Source organism: Piliocolobus tephrosceles, chromosome 11, assembly GCF_002776525.5.
Source record: "Piliocolobus tephrosceles isolate RC106 chromosome 11, ASM277652v3, whole genome shotgun sequence".
In the NCBI taxonomy this organism is placed as follows: domain Eukaryota; kingdom Metazoa; phylum Chordata; class Mammalia; order Primates; family Cercopithecidae; genus Piliocolobus; species Piliocolobus tephrosceles.
The window spans coordinates 67498949-67514857 of NC_045444.1; the positions used below are offsets into that span (position 1 = coordinate 67498949).

General features: G+C 36.5%; 1 protein-coding gene across 1 annotated transcript in view; it reads left to right on the forward strand.

The window, feature by feature from the left end:
• ITGA4 (integrin subunit alpha 4) overlaps positions 1-15909 on the forward strand; it is an 81041-nt gene that overhangs the window by 54901 nt on the left and 10231 nt on the right. Inside the window, exons 18-22 of the mRNA XM_023212357.3 lie at positions 9910-10060; positions 11128-11223; positions 11874-11953; positions 12912-13001; positions 14993-15083. Coding sequence (XP_023068125.1) covers positions 9910-10060; positions 11128-11223; positions 11874-11953; positions 12912-13001; positions 14993-15083 — 508 coding nt within the window. The remainder of the gene's footprint in view (positions 1-9909; positions 10061-11127; positions 11224-11873; positions 11954-12911; positions 13002-14992; positions 15084-15909) is intronic.

Sequence of the window (15909 nt, forward strand, 5' to 3'; positions counted from 1 at the left end):
AAGAAAAGGAATAAGAGCTAACCCTTGAAAATTAACAGCATTTAAAGAATTAGCAACACAATGGTTAGTTTTTTTTATTGCCCAGAAAATTGATTATATCACTCAGACTGATATATAATCCAAGTATGACAAATTTAAAAAGGAATAAACTATCTTGCTCTTCTAAATTCATAGAAGGGGAAACAGAGAAAAAGGAAATAGATGTGATGTGCTTTAGAATAGCATCTAGCACAAAGCAAAGACTGGATAATTGTTGGTTGCTGTCATTATTTTATGATGGCAAATAAACCACTGCAACTTTGTATCATATCTGGATCCCCTATATTCAAATCATTTTGCATATCAAAGAGATCATGTGAAAACAGGGACCAGAGAGAGAGAGAGAGAGAATGAACACTTCAGGTTGAGGATTGATCATAGAAGGCAAGTGAAAGAGGGGAAGCAGATGCATCAGTGACAGGGCAGGAAAACAGGGAACTATTTTTGGGAGATTGGAATATAAATGGAGCAGCTTTAATTTGGGGCATGTTGAATTTGGAGGGACTTTTATATGTGGCGTTCCACTTGAAAATCTAGTTCAGGATTATGTTTGAAAGTTCCTCTATTCATTAGTGACTTGTGAGATGGCCCAAGGGATAGAAATGTGAATTTTATAGAGGAAAAAATTATGGATCAAATCTTGGGGGACAGTTTTATTCAAGGAGATTAAAAATGGGGAGTCCCTGTAGGAGACTGAGAAGGCATCTTCAAGGAATTAAAGAGAACCAAGTCCCTGGTGAAATAGCCAATGGAGAATATAAAAAGGGAGACAATATTGTAAAATTTGTAAAAAGATAGATAGCATAATGTCTAAAGAAAGGTCATGGAAGTCAGCATTTATTAATGTGACTGGTGGCGAAAAAATGGGCATCACTGGCAAATGCCAAGATAGAACTCTTAGTGCAGAAGTAGCCAAATGAGCCTAAACCAGTGTCTCTTGAGTTTTACACCCACCCACATAGCAAATTAGCTATTAGACATGTCCTTTTGGGTGCCCTACAGTTTCAGTCTGCCCAGGTACTATCCAGGAATGACATGGCTGTTAGAAAGTTACCAAAGCCAGAAACCTAGGGCTCAATCTGCATTCTTTCTCTTTCTTGTTCTTGATATCCAGAACTATTAAGTTCTACAATGCTACCACCTAGATGTCTTTCTTATCCATCATGCTTTGATGGAATATGCAGGAACCATCTGAAAGTGGATAGCTGCAGTACTGCAGCCCCTCTCTGGGACATACTGTGAAAACAGGAAAAGAAGTAAAAATTGCACACATGCTTCAGTGACTCATTTTAGACTTAAAATCTAAACTCCTGGGTGGTATTTTTCACCAATTCCCCAGGGAGTTTTTTCATCAATGTCTGAATACTTATGGTTGTCTGTCTGTGCCATGTTCTCCTGAACCTCTGTATCTTCTCACTTCTTCGGCCCATCTACCTGATTAACTTTTATTTATCTTTTAAATCTAAGCTGTTTCCTAGGGGAAGCCCCCGGTCTTCAGCTACTTAAACTTAAGTTCTGTTGTGCCCTTGGTCCTATGGCACTGTGCACATGATTATTGAGAGTCTGTCTCCACAGTGTCCTGGAAGCTGCTGCAAAGCAGGGTCCTGTCCTTTCATCTTTGTGTTCCCAATAGCCTAACAGTGCCTGAAGTGCTGCAGGTGACTGGAGAGGTTTGCTGAGAATGGAACAAGATCCCAAAAGGGATCAGATTCATAGGTAGAGGGATTAGCCTTAGTTAAGAATCTCTTTATCTTAAGCTAACAAGCTATGAAAAGATGCTTGACATTAAGAAATTTCAGTGTGGAAGGAAGGGAAATACAGAGAACTCATGGATGGCTAGGATAAAAAGCAAGTTTATATATGGTAATTGAAGGCATTGAAGATATGTTTGGGAACTTGAAAGGAATGGAAAAAAATTCAAAATAGCTATTATGATAAAGGACAGGAAGTCAACTAGGAATAAGTAAAAAGGTTGACAAATAGGGTTGAGTACCTACTGTGGTAGGATCACATACGGCCAAGAATCAATTATTTTTACTTAGGTAATGTCAGTTTAGCCTGAGAGTCCATAGTGCAGGGCCAAAAAGCTTTGCTTGATTATTGGACTTTATACTTAAGTTACCCAGATTAACTGCTCAGATAATCCAGAAACAGTGACTACTGACTACTTTGTATCCCAGCATGTAGGGCGGTGCCTTTGATGATTTCTTAGTTGAATAACTTATAATCTTCCCATTTCTGTATTTATTTTCTTCCTAGACTGCCTAATTGTCTTGATGTTTTTACCCTCATGGGTCTTTGATAAGAAGACGAGTTGTGTGGGGGAAATCTTTTCTAAGCTGCAAGTAAAGGAGTGTTTTCATTTTCTTAAATCAGACGCTTGTGCTATCACCTTTCATTGCAGTCTCTCTGGCCTACGAGAAAATGAGACATTGACATTTATAAGAAAATATTACTAACTATACTTCTTTCCTGAAGAATGAAAATTCATCTTAATGGATTCTTTTTCTTTGTTACATGTTTTTTCACAACAAAATACCTACTTTGCATTTTTAATTTAGAGCGATAATATTTCTTGTAGCCTATCAAACCCATTATGATTTTAAATGGCATAATGATTTTAAATGGAGTGTAAGGCTGTGTTTCTTAAGGTGTCTCTAAGCCACCTTTATGAGAATCACCTGGATGCTTGAAAGAAATGCAGGTTCCTAGGCCCCAGACCATCCAAGTCAGAACTAAAGGGGACCAGGCCACAGATCTTCACAATTAATAGAGCTCCAAGTTCTTATCACACTGAAACCTAAGAACCAATGTGGTGGTAGTGAAGAGCTTCTAGATTTGAAGTCAAGCTGACCTGGTTCAAATCCCATATCTACTGTATTACTAGTGACCTTTTCAGAGAAGACTTTTAACCTCTCTTGACCTCTTTCCTCATTGCTAAGTGGGTAAAAATAGTACAAACTTTTTAAGGTTGTCTTAAAAGGTAATAATGCAGACCAAGGGCCTAGTGCAAAGCCTGATTTACACGAAGGCTCAATAAAAGTCATTACTATTTTTGATATATTGTGGTTGGAATTTCTATAGATAAGATTTTTTAGTTTGGCGATAAAATGAAACATTGCCAATTCTATACATAATTCTGCATATAAACTTTATATCCTGAAAATATAGCTGGCTGTGACTGACTCAGTAGTTGCAGTCTTACAAGGTTTGAAGTGGCATGAATGTCCATGTCAAGTAGTAGGCACCATGTTTTTTTAATCAACTAAGAAAGTTGCAGGCTATGTATTTCTGTTAGATAAATGATTATTTGAGGAACTTTCAAATGAGAGCGCTTCTAATTAATTTCTTAGACTCACATTGAAAGGTTCTGACAAAGTGCTTTGTGTTCTAGTAAATTATACTCTATCAGACAAAAATATGTCTCTCCCACAGAGGTATCCTCTCCCCTTTCTCAGAAACAGTAGGAGAATTGTGACCATATGTTCCATGCATTCTTCCAACTATAACTCTGCTGGCACTAATGGTATTTATGTGCCCCAGAGCTATAAACCTGTTTTAGGTAAATGTATTTACTCAGTAAAGAACATGAGTTTCTGAAGACCACAGTAATAAACTGTCAATAGTATGCTAAGCAGTGCTTATCCACTCTCTCTCATCTCTTCATTAAGTTGAGGCTTCCTCCTGTATGTCTAAATGCTTAGGACAATAAACTACACTTAAAAGGACTTCCAGTGCAAAGTACAGATGAACCAACATGACTTCAAGATTGCAAATATAATAGAAGGTATTAGCCACCACATAGGAAGTTTAAAATCAAATCCTCAATACAGATTACTCATGTAAATGACACAGCAATACATTTCTGCACCTCAGTTGTGCTTCCAGAATGAGTGACGTAAGCTTTCCCTGAACAATTGCTTCTGTATCTGTTAGGAATACTTCTAATTGCAAGTTTTAGAGTAATTAAATAATAGTGACTTAGACAATAAAGATATTATTTTGCATGATCAGTCTTGAGGAAGGATGTTCACAGGTTTGGTGAACAGCTATCAAAGACTGGACATTGATGGTTATCTTTCCAGCTCTCTCAGCTTTTCCTCATGATCACAGTACAGTTGAGCAGCATCAAGCAGGAGAAAAGGGAAAAGAGCAAAAGTGATTTGTCCCCTTTAAGTTGCCCTTCCAGGAAGGGCAGTGCCTCATTAGATGTATTCTGATTAACCAGACCTGTGTTACCTGTTTATCCCTGATTCTGTCATGGTTGAAGGAGAATGGAGTCATCATGATCACAGTAAATTGATCCTGATTCAATTATTTTGTTATTGTGATACATTCTCTGGAGTTGAACCTAGAGGTCTTCTGAAATATTAAGGGAATGCTGCCTGTCACCTGCATAATCCAGGGCTCTGTTGGCAGCTAAGAAGGGAAATCACCATTGGCTAGACAATGAGCAATGAGCAACATCTGCCACTATGCTGTTAATCCCCCAAAGAGCTAGTCTGATGAAATTGTCCATTTTTAAAATGAAAATAGTAGGAATATTTGCCTCACTGACCACATAAAGTTGTGGGAGAATGAATTATATGCTTTATAAAATAAGACATGTTAATTACTGGTTCAGTCTTTCCATTTAGGTTTTTCTGCTCTTCTCCCCTTAACCTCAGTGAGTTTGCCTGTCTTTAATAAAATATTCCTAAATGTCAGGTAATCTGTCTATTTCAATGGGCAAGACTTTTGCAGTGTTGTCTTTTTCCCTAAAGTCAGTAGTAAAGGAAAAAAAGATAAAAATTTTACTTAGGCCTGTAGGCTACTTGCTGCAGGTTACTCTTTTGTCAAATAAATGAGTCGTGTGTCTTGACATAGTGAAGTGTGGTATCAGTTTACATTATATTTTATTCTAGCATCTTGATTAGAAACAAGTTAGCTATCAAGCCCTAATTCATTTTAGGCAGACAAGATGAATTCATTATACTAAGACTTGGGGAGCATTTCTTGCAAAATAAAGCTATATTATTCACTCAGAAAACAATATAGACCTGGTGCTGCAATACATCATTTTTCTATTTTTCCTCTGCCACTTACTAAGTTATGATTCTGTACATACACAGTACCTTGATTTGTTTAAGTTACATGGATTCTAGGCTGCTTTGTAAATTTCAAGTCTGCATTATGCATGTTTTAATGAAGAATGAACTATGAGTCCCGGGGACAGCTCTGATTCAGTCTTGTCGCACTTCCAGATGTGCACCTGGTTCTTTATTATGTCTCACAGAGGAAGCTGGTAGGTATCTTTCTGAGAGCATCTTGTTAATGAATCAATTTACAGTAAGATGTATATTTTGGGGGAAAAAAAGTAGAATTGTAATTATGGTAATGTGGCAAAATAGCTTAAAAATGGAAAATAAACCAGGAATCTAGCTGCTGAAATGTGAACATTGTGTTTCTCTTTAATTTGCTGTTGTCTTGGAACCTAGCTGTTTATGCAGTGCTTTCACCTTCTGTTGCTTGTCTAAGTGCCAACTTCTTTCCCAAAGGTGTTCAGTGACTAATGCTTTGGTTACAAGCCAGAATATTTTATAAATGTCTATTTCTGGGCAGCTCTTCTACAAGTCTTAATTAAACTTTAATGTCAAGCTGAAGTTTACTTTTAGAACCTCTTAGGTTGCTTTAGTCCTAACATGATTATAGAGTTGGGGTGGTGAGGAGGGGGGATGTGGGACAGCCATGTTCCCACATATTTCCTCTCTCCCATTTAACAGTGCCACCAAGCAGATGCATACTACTTAACCCCAAGGTTTACAACACAGGCACGAGTAAATCACAGCCATTCCCTAAAATGTTGTGGTAGCACACTGTCACTCAGACTCCTCCACCCTGCAGTAGTGCCCAGGGTTTAGAATTACTGCTTTGTTTGTTATTACACATTCTTCCAGCATATCCAACTGCTCAAATCAAGGATCCCAACGTAGAGATGATGCATATGGAAGTAGCATTCTTTCCTTTCTTCTCCATGTCTGGAGGAGTGATGAGGACTGGGGGATCATTTTCTCTAATTCTGTATGGCTTATTGGGGTAAAGAACTGCATCCTATGCCATCTGAAACAATGAAGTTTCTATTATAGTCAGAATAGTACAAATAGATTTCAATTAAATATGGTAATATGTTATATGTTTATTTTGTAATTAATTTACTCATCAATCGGATTGCTCTGTAGCAAGAGCCTGCATCTTTTTTCTGTGAAGGGACAGATAGTACATTGAGTTTTTGTGGGACAGAGATCTCTGTCCCAACTACTCAACTCTGTACTCGACTCTGTCACTGTAGTGAAAAAGCATGGCTGTGTTCTCATAGAACTTTATTTACTAAAGTAGACAGACATGTGAATTTGGCCTTCAGGCAGTAGTTTACAGACCTCTACTCTATGATATGCTTGCTTTTTACATGGAAATTCTAAAGTATATATATTTTTATTAAAAGTTCCTGATAATATGTTTTGTTTTATAAACATAGTTTGTCAATATAACTTAGGCTGGTTGTCAAAATAAGCCAAGATTCAAATATTTTAAAGAAATTAATCCTGGGTTAAAAAATTATAAGAATCTCTCCTAAATAGGAACATAAAGATAGATGTAAATATATATCTAGCCTACAGAATTACATGTATATGTCGACCAAAACACTATATTAGTTCCAAAAATGGAAATTGTCAAAAGTCCCATGGATAATTGAAAGGATAAATAAGATGCAGCATATTCATAAAATGGACTATATACACCAATGATTAACATTTTACAACTACGTGTACCAATATGTTAATCTCACAAAATTTTAAATAAAAGCCATGCAAAAGAACAGATACTCAAAGATTACATACTCAGATACTCAAAGATTACATTTATATAAAATACAAAATTGAGCAAAACCAACTTATATTATTAAAAATCAAGGAGGGTGGGGCCAATAACTGGAAGAAAAAAATCCCAGAGGGTTTTACAGTAGGGCTGCTAATATTTTTTTCCTTGATCTGCGTGCTTAACACATGTATTCATCTTATAAAAAATATTGAGCCGTACAATTAGGATATATGCATTTTTCTATGCATGTATTATACTCTGATAAGTTTAAAATAGAAAAAAGAACTTTCAAGCATTAAGTGAAGTGCCTGTTTTCTTAGAAGTTAAATTAGAGTTATAAAAGTGGGGGAAAATGTCCAAAGTTATTTTATTTGCATATTCCGAGGTTCATAAGAATAATTCTCAAAAACCATATCACATTTCCAGTTTTGATTTTGCCATGGTCATATGATGCCATAATTTATAAGTCATTTCAGTAGGTTTATCACCACTAAAACATTAGGTTTTCTGGATGGGGTACAGATCACAATGTGGTAATACTAGATATTTACTTACTTAGTGAGGCATTTGGAATTTGTATACCATCATAGAACAGATAAACATGGCTTAAGGCTATAACGTGACAGTATTTATGCTGATACTTTCATAACCTTCTAACAGTCAATAACTTATCCAATAATTTCCCTTTTTTTCTGACATGTTTCTTAGACTCCACCAAACCCTTCTTTATGTTTAATGCAGACATGTACATACCTGCTTATATTTTTGTAATACTGTGTTCTTAGGCTCTGAGAAAGCATGTTAATCATGATCCAGCATCTTCTCTCCAAGATAAATTAGTCTAGTGGTGAGAGAAACCAGACAGAGACTTGACATTGTGAAAATACCGCATTATTATAGAGGTGCCCAGTATACTTTGGGAGAGGTGAGAAGCTGCCACCTTATGCTGTTAGGGGAGAGCAGTGCAAGGTGAAGGTGGTTAACAGTGAGTTTTGGCTGGAAGAACAACTAAGAATTATTGACATCCAAGCTAAATCTTGAAGAATAAGTACAAGTCAGATGCATGAAGAGGAGATGTTGACGTCAGAGTGCTAGTTTGAAGGAAGACACAAAACATCTTGATGTATTAGACGTGTTTATAGAAAATTGTGAAACAAAAGAATGAATTGTGCAGTGAAAGTGATGAAGCAGGGGCCAACTCCGGAGGGCCTCTGTGTCATGCTAAGGAGTCAGAACTCTTATCTCGAAGTCAATGTAAGGTTCTCAACAGACACTTACATTTTCTAGTTTGCTTTCTTGAAAATGACCCTCTGGTAGTGTGAAGATTGGATTAAAGGAGAGGAGAAGGACTTGAGACAGATACATCAATTAGAAACTCAATCCAAGTGAATTTAGGTTCAATCATGACATTTTTCAGACTTAAAAAATCTTTCTTGAGCAGCCAATTTAGCCATAGTAGTAGAGAAAGAAAAAAAATCATGTCTTTACTATCTCAGGCAAAAAGTGGTTTCTCAGAGCTCTATTCACAACTCTTGCTCATCTGTATATTATTTTTTACATTTATTGACACATCTCTCCTTTATTATATCAGCTCTAGGAAGGAGTGAAGTGGGTCGGTATTTGGGAACAATGAACTTAGTGCCTGATTTATTGTATAGAAACTTTCAATTATATTCATTCATGAATCTTCAAGTAATACTTAAAAGCAGAAATTTTGAAACATGTTCTTAAACTCTGTGCTTACATACTCTGTCTTTAATCAATTCACAAAAACTACTAAATTCCTACTGTATCTTTACTATTTCCATGAAAAGTTTATTCAAACACGAATCTTCTCTACAAATGTTGATTCAAAGGACACAATTTAAACATTATTGAAGAAACTTTCTAAATTCTGCACTGCTAGGTGGATATTTATCTTTTTTATCTATCCTCACCTGATATTTTGCTTTGGGTAACATGCTTGTTGACTTTGAACTAATTTTTCCAATTTTTAAATTACTAGATACCTAAGAACTTCTGTCTTTGGGGAAAGTTTATAAAATGACATGCTGTAACAAAGTTTTCCTTAGCACCTAGCTGTTCTAACCCTCTCACTGGGAAAAAGAATGAACTGTGTAGAAATTTGCAATTGTTTCAGGACTTTAGAACATTCTAGCTGTGGCTTTTTAATAAGTTCCTTATGTCTCAAATACTTCATATTTAAAATATTCTAAGGGCTTCATACAGTATACATGACCCAGATCTTCACTGAATGGTAGGCGGTATGGAATAGGATGACTGAGGCTTAAAAATGCTAAATTACTTCCCCACTGGAAAGAACTGCTGGCAGTGCCAGGACTTGAACTCATGCATATGTGTGGATTTGCAGCAATCTATACTTTGCAATACACAGGAGGATGGAGCATTTCTCCAGTTCTGTTTTTAAATTTGGCCTAGTTACTGGTGGAGGTGACCAGCTGCTTCACACTTTAATTCTAGTCCCACAGATTTTAGTGCCACGCACTTGTGGGTGGACATAGTAGTTCTTCCTCATTGCCTTGCTCACTTCTACCAAGCATTCCTTTTAGTCTTCTCCTTTCTACCAGTTCCTTCCATTTTCCTCCCTTGATTCAGGCAGCAGTTAGTTCAATGTCTATTTTAGGCTTGCAAGAAAGAAAAGAAAAACTGCTTTGCCTTTAGAAAACGTTATGAAAAAATCAGGAAAATGTTAAAATTATAGAAGAGAGAGGTTACGCAGAAAAGAAATGAGAAAAGATGCGATTTTAATTATAGCTCATTAAACTTTCCTTGGGTAATAGGTGACCGAATTTACCAAAAACATGAGAAAGAGTTCTTTTTAATATGGGTTTACATCTGCTTGCATAGGGTCAATCCCATGACTGTTTTTCCAAGAAAATTAGTATTTTATGTTCAGCATAAATTACATACATATATCCTTGTATGCCTATATACAGAGAGAGGGATTTTTATTTCCTAAACAAGAACCAAATAATATTACTTAATTTTTAGGCCCCATGAAAATAAAACCTACCTTGCTGTTGGGAGTATGAAGACATTAATGTTGAATGTGTCCTTGTTTAATGCTGGAGATGATGCATATGAAACGACTCTACATGTCAAACTACCCATGGGTCTTTACTTCATTAAGATTTTGGAGCTGGTAAGTACTGTAAACCACAATAGCATGATACTACTTAGTATTTTACTTAATTTTTTAAAAGTAAATGGTAGAATTCACTTCACTGATTTGGGGTATAAATCTTAATATTTGGGCTCTTAAGTTATTTGCAGACTTCTTCCGTGCCCCTGCTCAGAATGGCAAGTTCCTGGGTCTAAAGTCCAAAGGCATCAGCCTCCTGTTTTCCAGTGCTAGGAGTAGGAGGAAGGTGTTTGGGTGCCTTTACATTCTCACTGCCGTAGCCAGCACACGTCTGATGTTGAAATAGTATGCCCCTTGATTGTGGTCCTTGCACAAGTAACATTGATCCTCCATCCTGGACTCCAGAGTTACTGTTCTTTATTTTAAGGTGACACTCAGACAATTAATGGAAGTTTCTCTGTCCTTTATCAAAGTCACTCGTCTTTTGTCCAGGAACCACACCTTTACACCAAGAGTGACCTTTGACCTCTCACAAATATCTGTTACCTTCTTTCCCTAGTGTTTGCAATACTAGCAAAAGTAACAGTGGAAACTCAAATATTCAGACTATTTTTAAAGCATTTTATACTTATTGCAATTATAACCTCATTACACCTATTGAGATTATAGCTATTTTGATTAAATACCTTAAACACATTCTCACATACCAGACAGAAGAGGGCCATTAAAATATGAACCCTATGGATTCCTTGCCTCATGATTTTTCAAGGAATTGAGACCCTGGATTAAATAGGGAATATACCAAGATGAATGAAAGCTACAAGTCCAGAAATTTTTTTTGTGGAGAATCTGTTTGAATATTAGGGTATACATCTATACATATATGTGTGTGCGTATATATATACACACACACACATATATACATATATACACATATATACACACATGTACACATATTTATATCATTTATATTTCTATTTATCTCAAACATAAACAAAAATAGAAAATAGTTTTCCTAGGAAAGCAAATACTTCTGGGATATTCTTTTCCATAACCATCCTTAAACATATGTTACAAACTTTTTATTTCCTTCCTGTCCAAAACAGTTGTTTCATTTTTCCCATTAGGAAGAGAAGCAAATAAACTGTGAAGTCACAGATAACTCTGGCATGGTACAACTTGACTGCAGTATTGGCTATATATATGTAGATCATCTCTCAAGGGTAAGTGTTTTGCCTTTATGGCTTTTGTTCACTATCATGAATATTTTTCTATTCTTCCCTATCTTTATGTTGCATATAAAATGTTATAAATATTTTAGCTTAGGGTAGGTAGCTGAATGATGAAATAAAACTGGTTCTTGAAATCTTTGAGCTTTGTGTTTATATTCTTGGCAATGTTTGCTGTTTTAAAGGGGGTGGCATGTTTACATCGAAATGGACATGTGCATGTGTCAATCAGAATTCTGCTCCCCCTACACACCCTTCCCCAACACTTCCCACCCCGCCACCCCCACCCCAGGTGGTCCTGTCTGCCAGGCATGTTACCTCTGCTATACAAAAAGGTGTTTTTGGCAAGAGTCTTCACTCAAGTTGTGAAAGCATTTCTAATTTTGTCAGTCTGGACTTGCCTGCGTTCACATTCAGAGAAGCCTTTGTCTCTGAATGTTACTTGTGTAAATGTGTGTACTTTAAAATTGTCACAACCCTAACAACTTCCCTGAATCTTACTGCCAAGGGAGGAGTAGCTGATGCCTTTAGAATAGGTTCAATTCTACATTCCATAGAACATAAACTTTTAAGAAAAAAATTCAGATTATAAAAAATGTACTTAAGATTTTTTTTAATGGGCTTTCCTGCTCTGTGTTTTACAGATAGATATAAGCTTTCTCCTGGATGTGAGCTCACTCAGCAGAGCGGAAGAGGACCTCAATATCACAGTGCATGCTACCTGGTATAAGTTATTGTTAAAAAAATGAACTAGAAATGCACCCCCATATTTTGAGGGGGAAATTAGGAAAACCATAAAACTATGTTCCATTAATTGTAAGAGAAAACTTCCCTTACATGGTCTACTTTAAAAAAAACCAAACAACATAGTTAAATGGGAGTGACTGGTAATGTTTTAGCTCTTGAACTATGTTAAGTATTTATTAGATTAGATTAGAGTGGACATGATGTGTCACGAACCACTCTGTGAATTTGAAATCAAAAACAGAATAAACAGTAATAACTCTACAAGATTTAAAAGTGAGGGCAAGATTTAAAAGTGAGGGCAATGTCTCTTAGAGTAAATAGGAAATCGTTAATGACTATTTCATGAGTGAAGTGTCAACATATTTTTAAAAATTCAGAGTAAACATCAAGATGGACTGCATTTTACCTAACACAACAACTTGGTCACCCTCTCATCCTAAAAATCTCTATAAGTAAAATTGATTATAAAGACAGGTTAAGGCAGTATGACACTTGCTATATGGTTTAAAAACTTTTATGATTGATGTGCTTTCTTTGATCATTGAATTAAGTCTTGCAAAAATACTTCTTCAATCTAAAGAGAGTAATAAATTTGTTTCTAAACTACCTATTTATTCTGGTTTTTGTGCTACCTAGAACATAAATGTTTAAAAAAACAACTTTTAATCTAATAAATGTAACTATTTGTAAAAAAAACAAACAAACAAAAAAAAACTCCTCTAGCATTAGAAGCAAATGTTAACAGTTTAATGAGAGAAATTTTCTGCCAACTTTGTCCTAAAAAATTTTTACTGCCATATCTGCTTTTATCCCCACTCCGCAAAAAGCATCTAAGCAAACCTCTGAGTATATTAGGTATACAGGGTATGTAATTAGTTCTCTCTGAAGATTTTTCTGCTTGATGAATTCTAACAGGGTGTCTTCTATTTGTGTAGTGAAAATGAAGGGGAAATGGACAATCTAAAGCACAGCAGAGTGACTGTAGCAATACCTTTAAAATATGAGGTTAAGCTGACTGTTCATGGGTAAGTAGACACAAAGCCCTCCTTTCAAATTCAGAGCTGATTTATTTACAGTTTCCTTGCTTCTTACATTAATGAAAAAACTGTACTCTAGAATTTTTTAAAAATACAAAGGGTACTGTACTCTTTCTATCTTTTAATAATTACCTCATTTTTGTAGTCCCTTACTTAGCTGTCCATTATAATAATGCACTCTATAATCATCACCGATACTACATCAAACTAGTACCCAGTTGGAGGAGATTTCTTACTGGGAGAGAAGGCCACACTGAGCCTTTCAGTTGTGCACTGTGTAATCCTAATCAGGAATTAGGCAGTGTGCACTTTGCATAATCATACTCAATGCCCATGTCAAATGTGAAGTTCAGAGAAGTGTGAACTTAGCCAAATCACTATTCTGCAGACCCATATCTACACACGTGGCAAATGGGAGTGCGATGTGAGAGATCTGGTTGCAAGGTGTCCCTTGTCCACTTTTTATAGCTATGGGATCACCAGATTCCTCAACTACAGCCCAAGTACCAGAATTCATTGCTTCATCATGATTTTAATGATTGAGTGGACCCCCCCTTTCATCCAAGAAGGAGATGTGTGGAGAAAGAATTAAAGGGGGCTTACGGAAACCTTCAGTAATTCCACTGGAACTTATTCATGCTGTTAGTCCTTAGAACTACATTTTTATACAGAAGATATGAGTTACAGAACAAATAGACAGATGAGCCTTTCCTGTTGCTCTAAATCTAAACTGTCCCCCAGTCATTTTATCCACTTAGAAAGGTGATATACAGTCATGTAAATGTAAAATGTCAGTGTCTGATGGAATTGAGTATCAAGTTTGAGATAAAGCGAACAGGCGAAAAAAGGCCATTCACAGCAGAGTAAGACCTAGAGAATCACGAGTAAGCAAATAAAAAGTTCATTGCATGTTTCCTGGTTTTCAGTGTTTATCTTGCCACTCCTCCTGGCTCATGAATGTCTTCCTATTTTTCTGTTATTCACATCTCGTTATTTTGAATAAGGAATGTTCACCTGTTAAACTGTCTAAATCTATGTTGATTCCTTTCCTGTTTCATGGGTTTCTAATTTGGGATTACCTAATATTAGCTGCCAAATGTGAGCACCTTATGGAGTAGAGGTCTCCCTAGAAACATATTTCTTAAAGTTTATTGTAGATAAAAATGTTGAATCACAGGCCTTTAAAAGAGAGTGACAGCCTTGTATTGTAACAAAAAATTTATCATACTTAATAATGTTAGATTTGTTCCCCAGATTTAGGGTTCATTATAAGTAGCCAGCAGGGATCATGAGATGGGAAGAAATAACTCAAAAATGGGTAATAGAAATTGAGGTATGAGAACCTTAGGAAAAAGCTAAGAAGTTATCCCACATTTGCCAAATTTACATAAACCACTTAAGGGCTGAAAGAGAAGGAATGGTCAGTAGAATGAACAAGGTGTAGTGTTGTGGAAAGCAAGAAAAGAATATCAGTGAGGACAGATATTGTCACTCAGGTCAGAGAACATGGCCTTTTTCTTTCTTTTTTTTTTTTTTTCTTTTTTTGAGATAGAGTCTCGCTCTGTTGCCCATGCTGAAGGGCAGTGGTGTGACCTCAGCTCACTGCAACCTCCGCTTCTCAGGTTCAAGCGATTCTCCTGCCTCAGCCTCCCGAGTAGCTGGGACGACAGGCGTGCACCACCACGCTCAGCTAAGTTTTTTTGTATTTTTAGTAGAGATGGGGTTTCGCCATGTTGGCCAGGCTGCCTTCAAACTCCTGACCTCAGGTGATGCGCCCACCTTGGCATCCCAAAGGCTGGGATTACAAGCTACCGTGCCCGGCCCCAGTTTAATTTCTTTTTAAATAAAATGTATATCTGACCACAAAACCAAAAGTATTCCATGGTGACTTGTAAATATGCTATAATCCAGTCTATAGAAAGACTCTGTATATGTTATCGAATAAGATAGTTAATTAAATTTGAATTTGTTTCTACCAGGTTTGTAAACCCAACTTCATTTGTGTATGGATCAAATGATGAAAATGAGCCTGAAATGTGCATGGTGGAGAAAATGAACTTAACTTTCCATGTAAGAAAAGTTAATTGTGTTGATATTTGTAACAACCTAAAAGGATATCACTGACGCATTGCTCCAAGCGACATTGTACACCTGTGATGTCCCTCAGCCTCTCTAGACCACGGCTGGCTGGAATGGGGCTGCAGCAGTGGTACTCCTGCCTCTCAGACCCCTACTGCTTTCCTTCCACTTATCTTGTCCCTGGTATTCAAGCCCATATCTCCTTACAGGACAGGTGAGAAACAGCAGGAACAGAGAGAATGCCTTGAAACAGGCAAAGTTATGGGATGAGCTGAATTTGCTAGAGACACACACAGAAAACAGGACAGGCCAAGGGAAGGCATCTTTGGGTGCAAATCCGTGAAATTTCTTCTTGGTTCAAGCTTATAAAAACCTCAACACTACAAAGTAAAGGAGGCTCTTACCTCCCATCTCCATTTAAGATCACATTGGTCGGCCTTTCAAGCCATAAGTTTACGACCTGTGACAAGTGCTTTATCAATTATTAAGTAACCTTTTAAAGAGTGCTATCATAATTCAGAAGTATTCGGAGACTGATGTAAACCTAAGTTAAAAACATTTTTGCTGTCAAACTGATATTTTTGTTGTATCGAAGAGATTGGGGATTAGCAATTTCCAAAAAAGAATTATTTGAACCAAAAGCACTGTCCAAGCATTCTTATAATCTATATATGTGAGTAAATCTTGGATTAGGTATAATATTTTGTAAGACAATGCTTTTCAAAATGTATATTAGAATCACTTGGGGTACCTATCCAAAATGCAAATTCCTGGGCCCTGCGCCAGATCTGTGGAAAAAGAATGACCTTGAAATCCT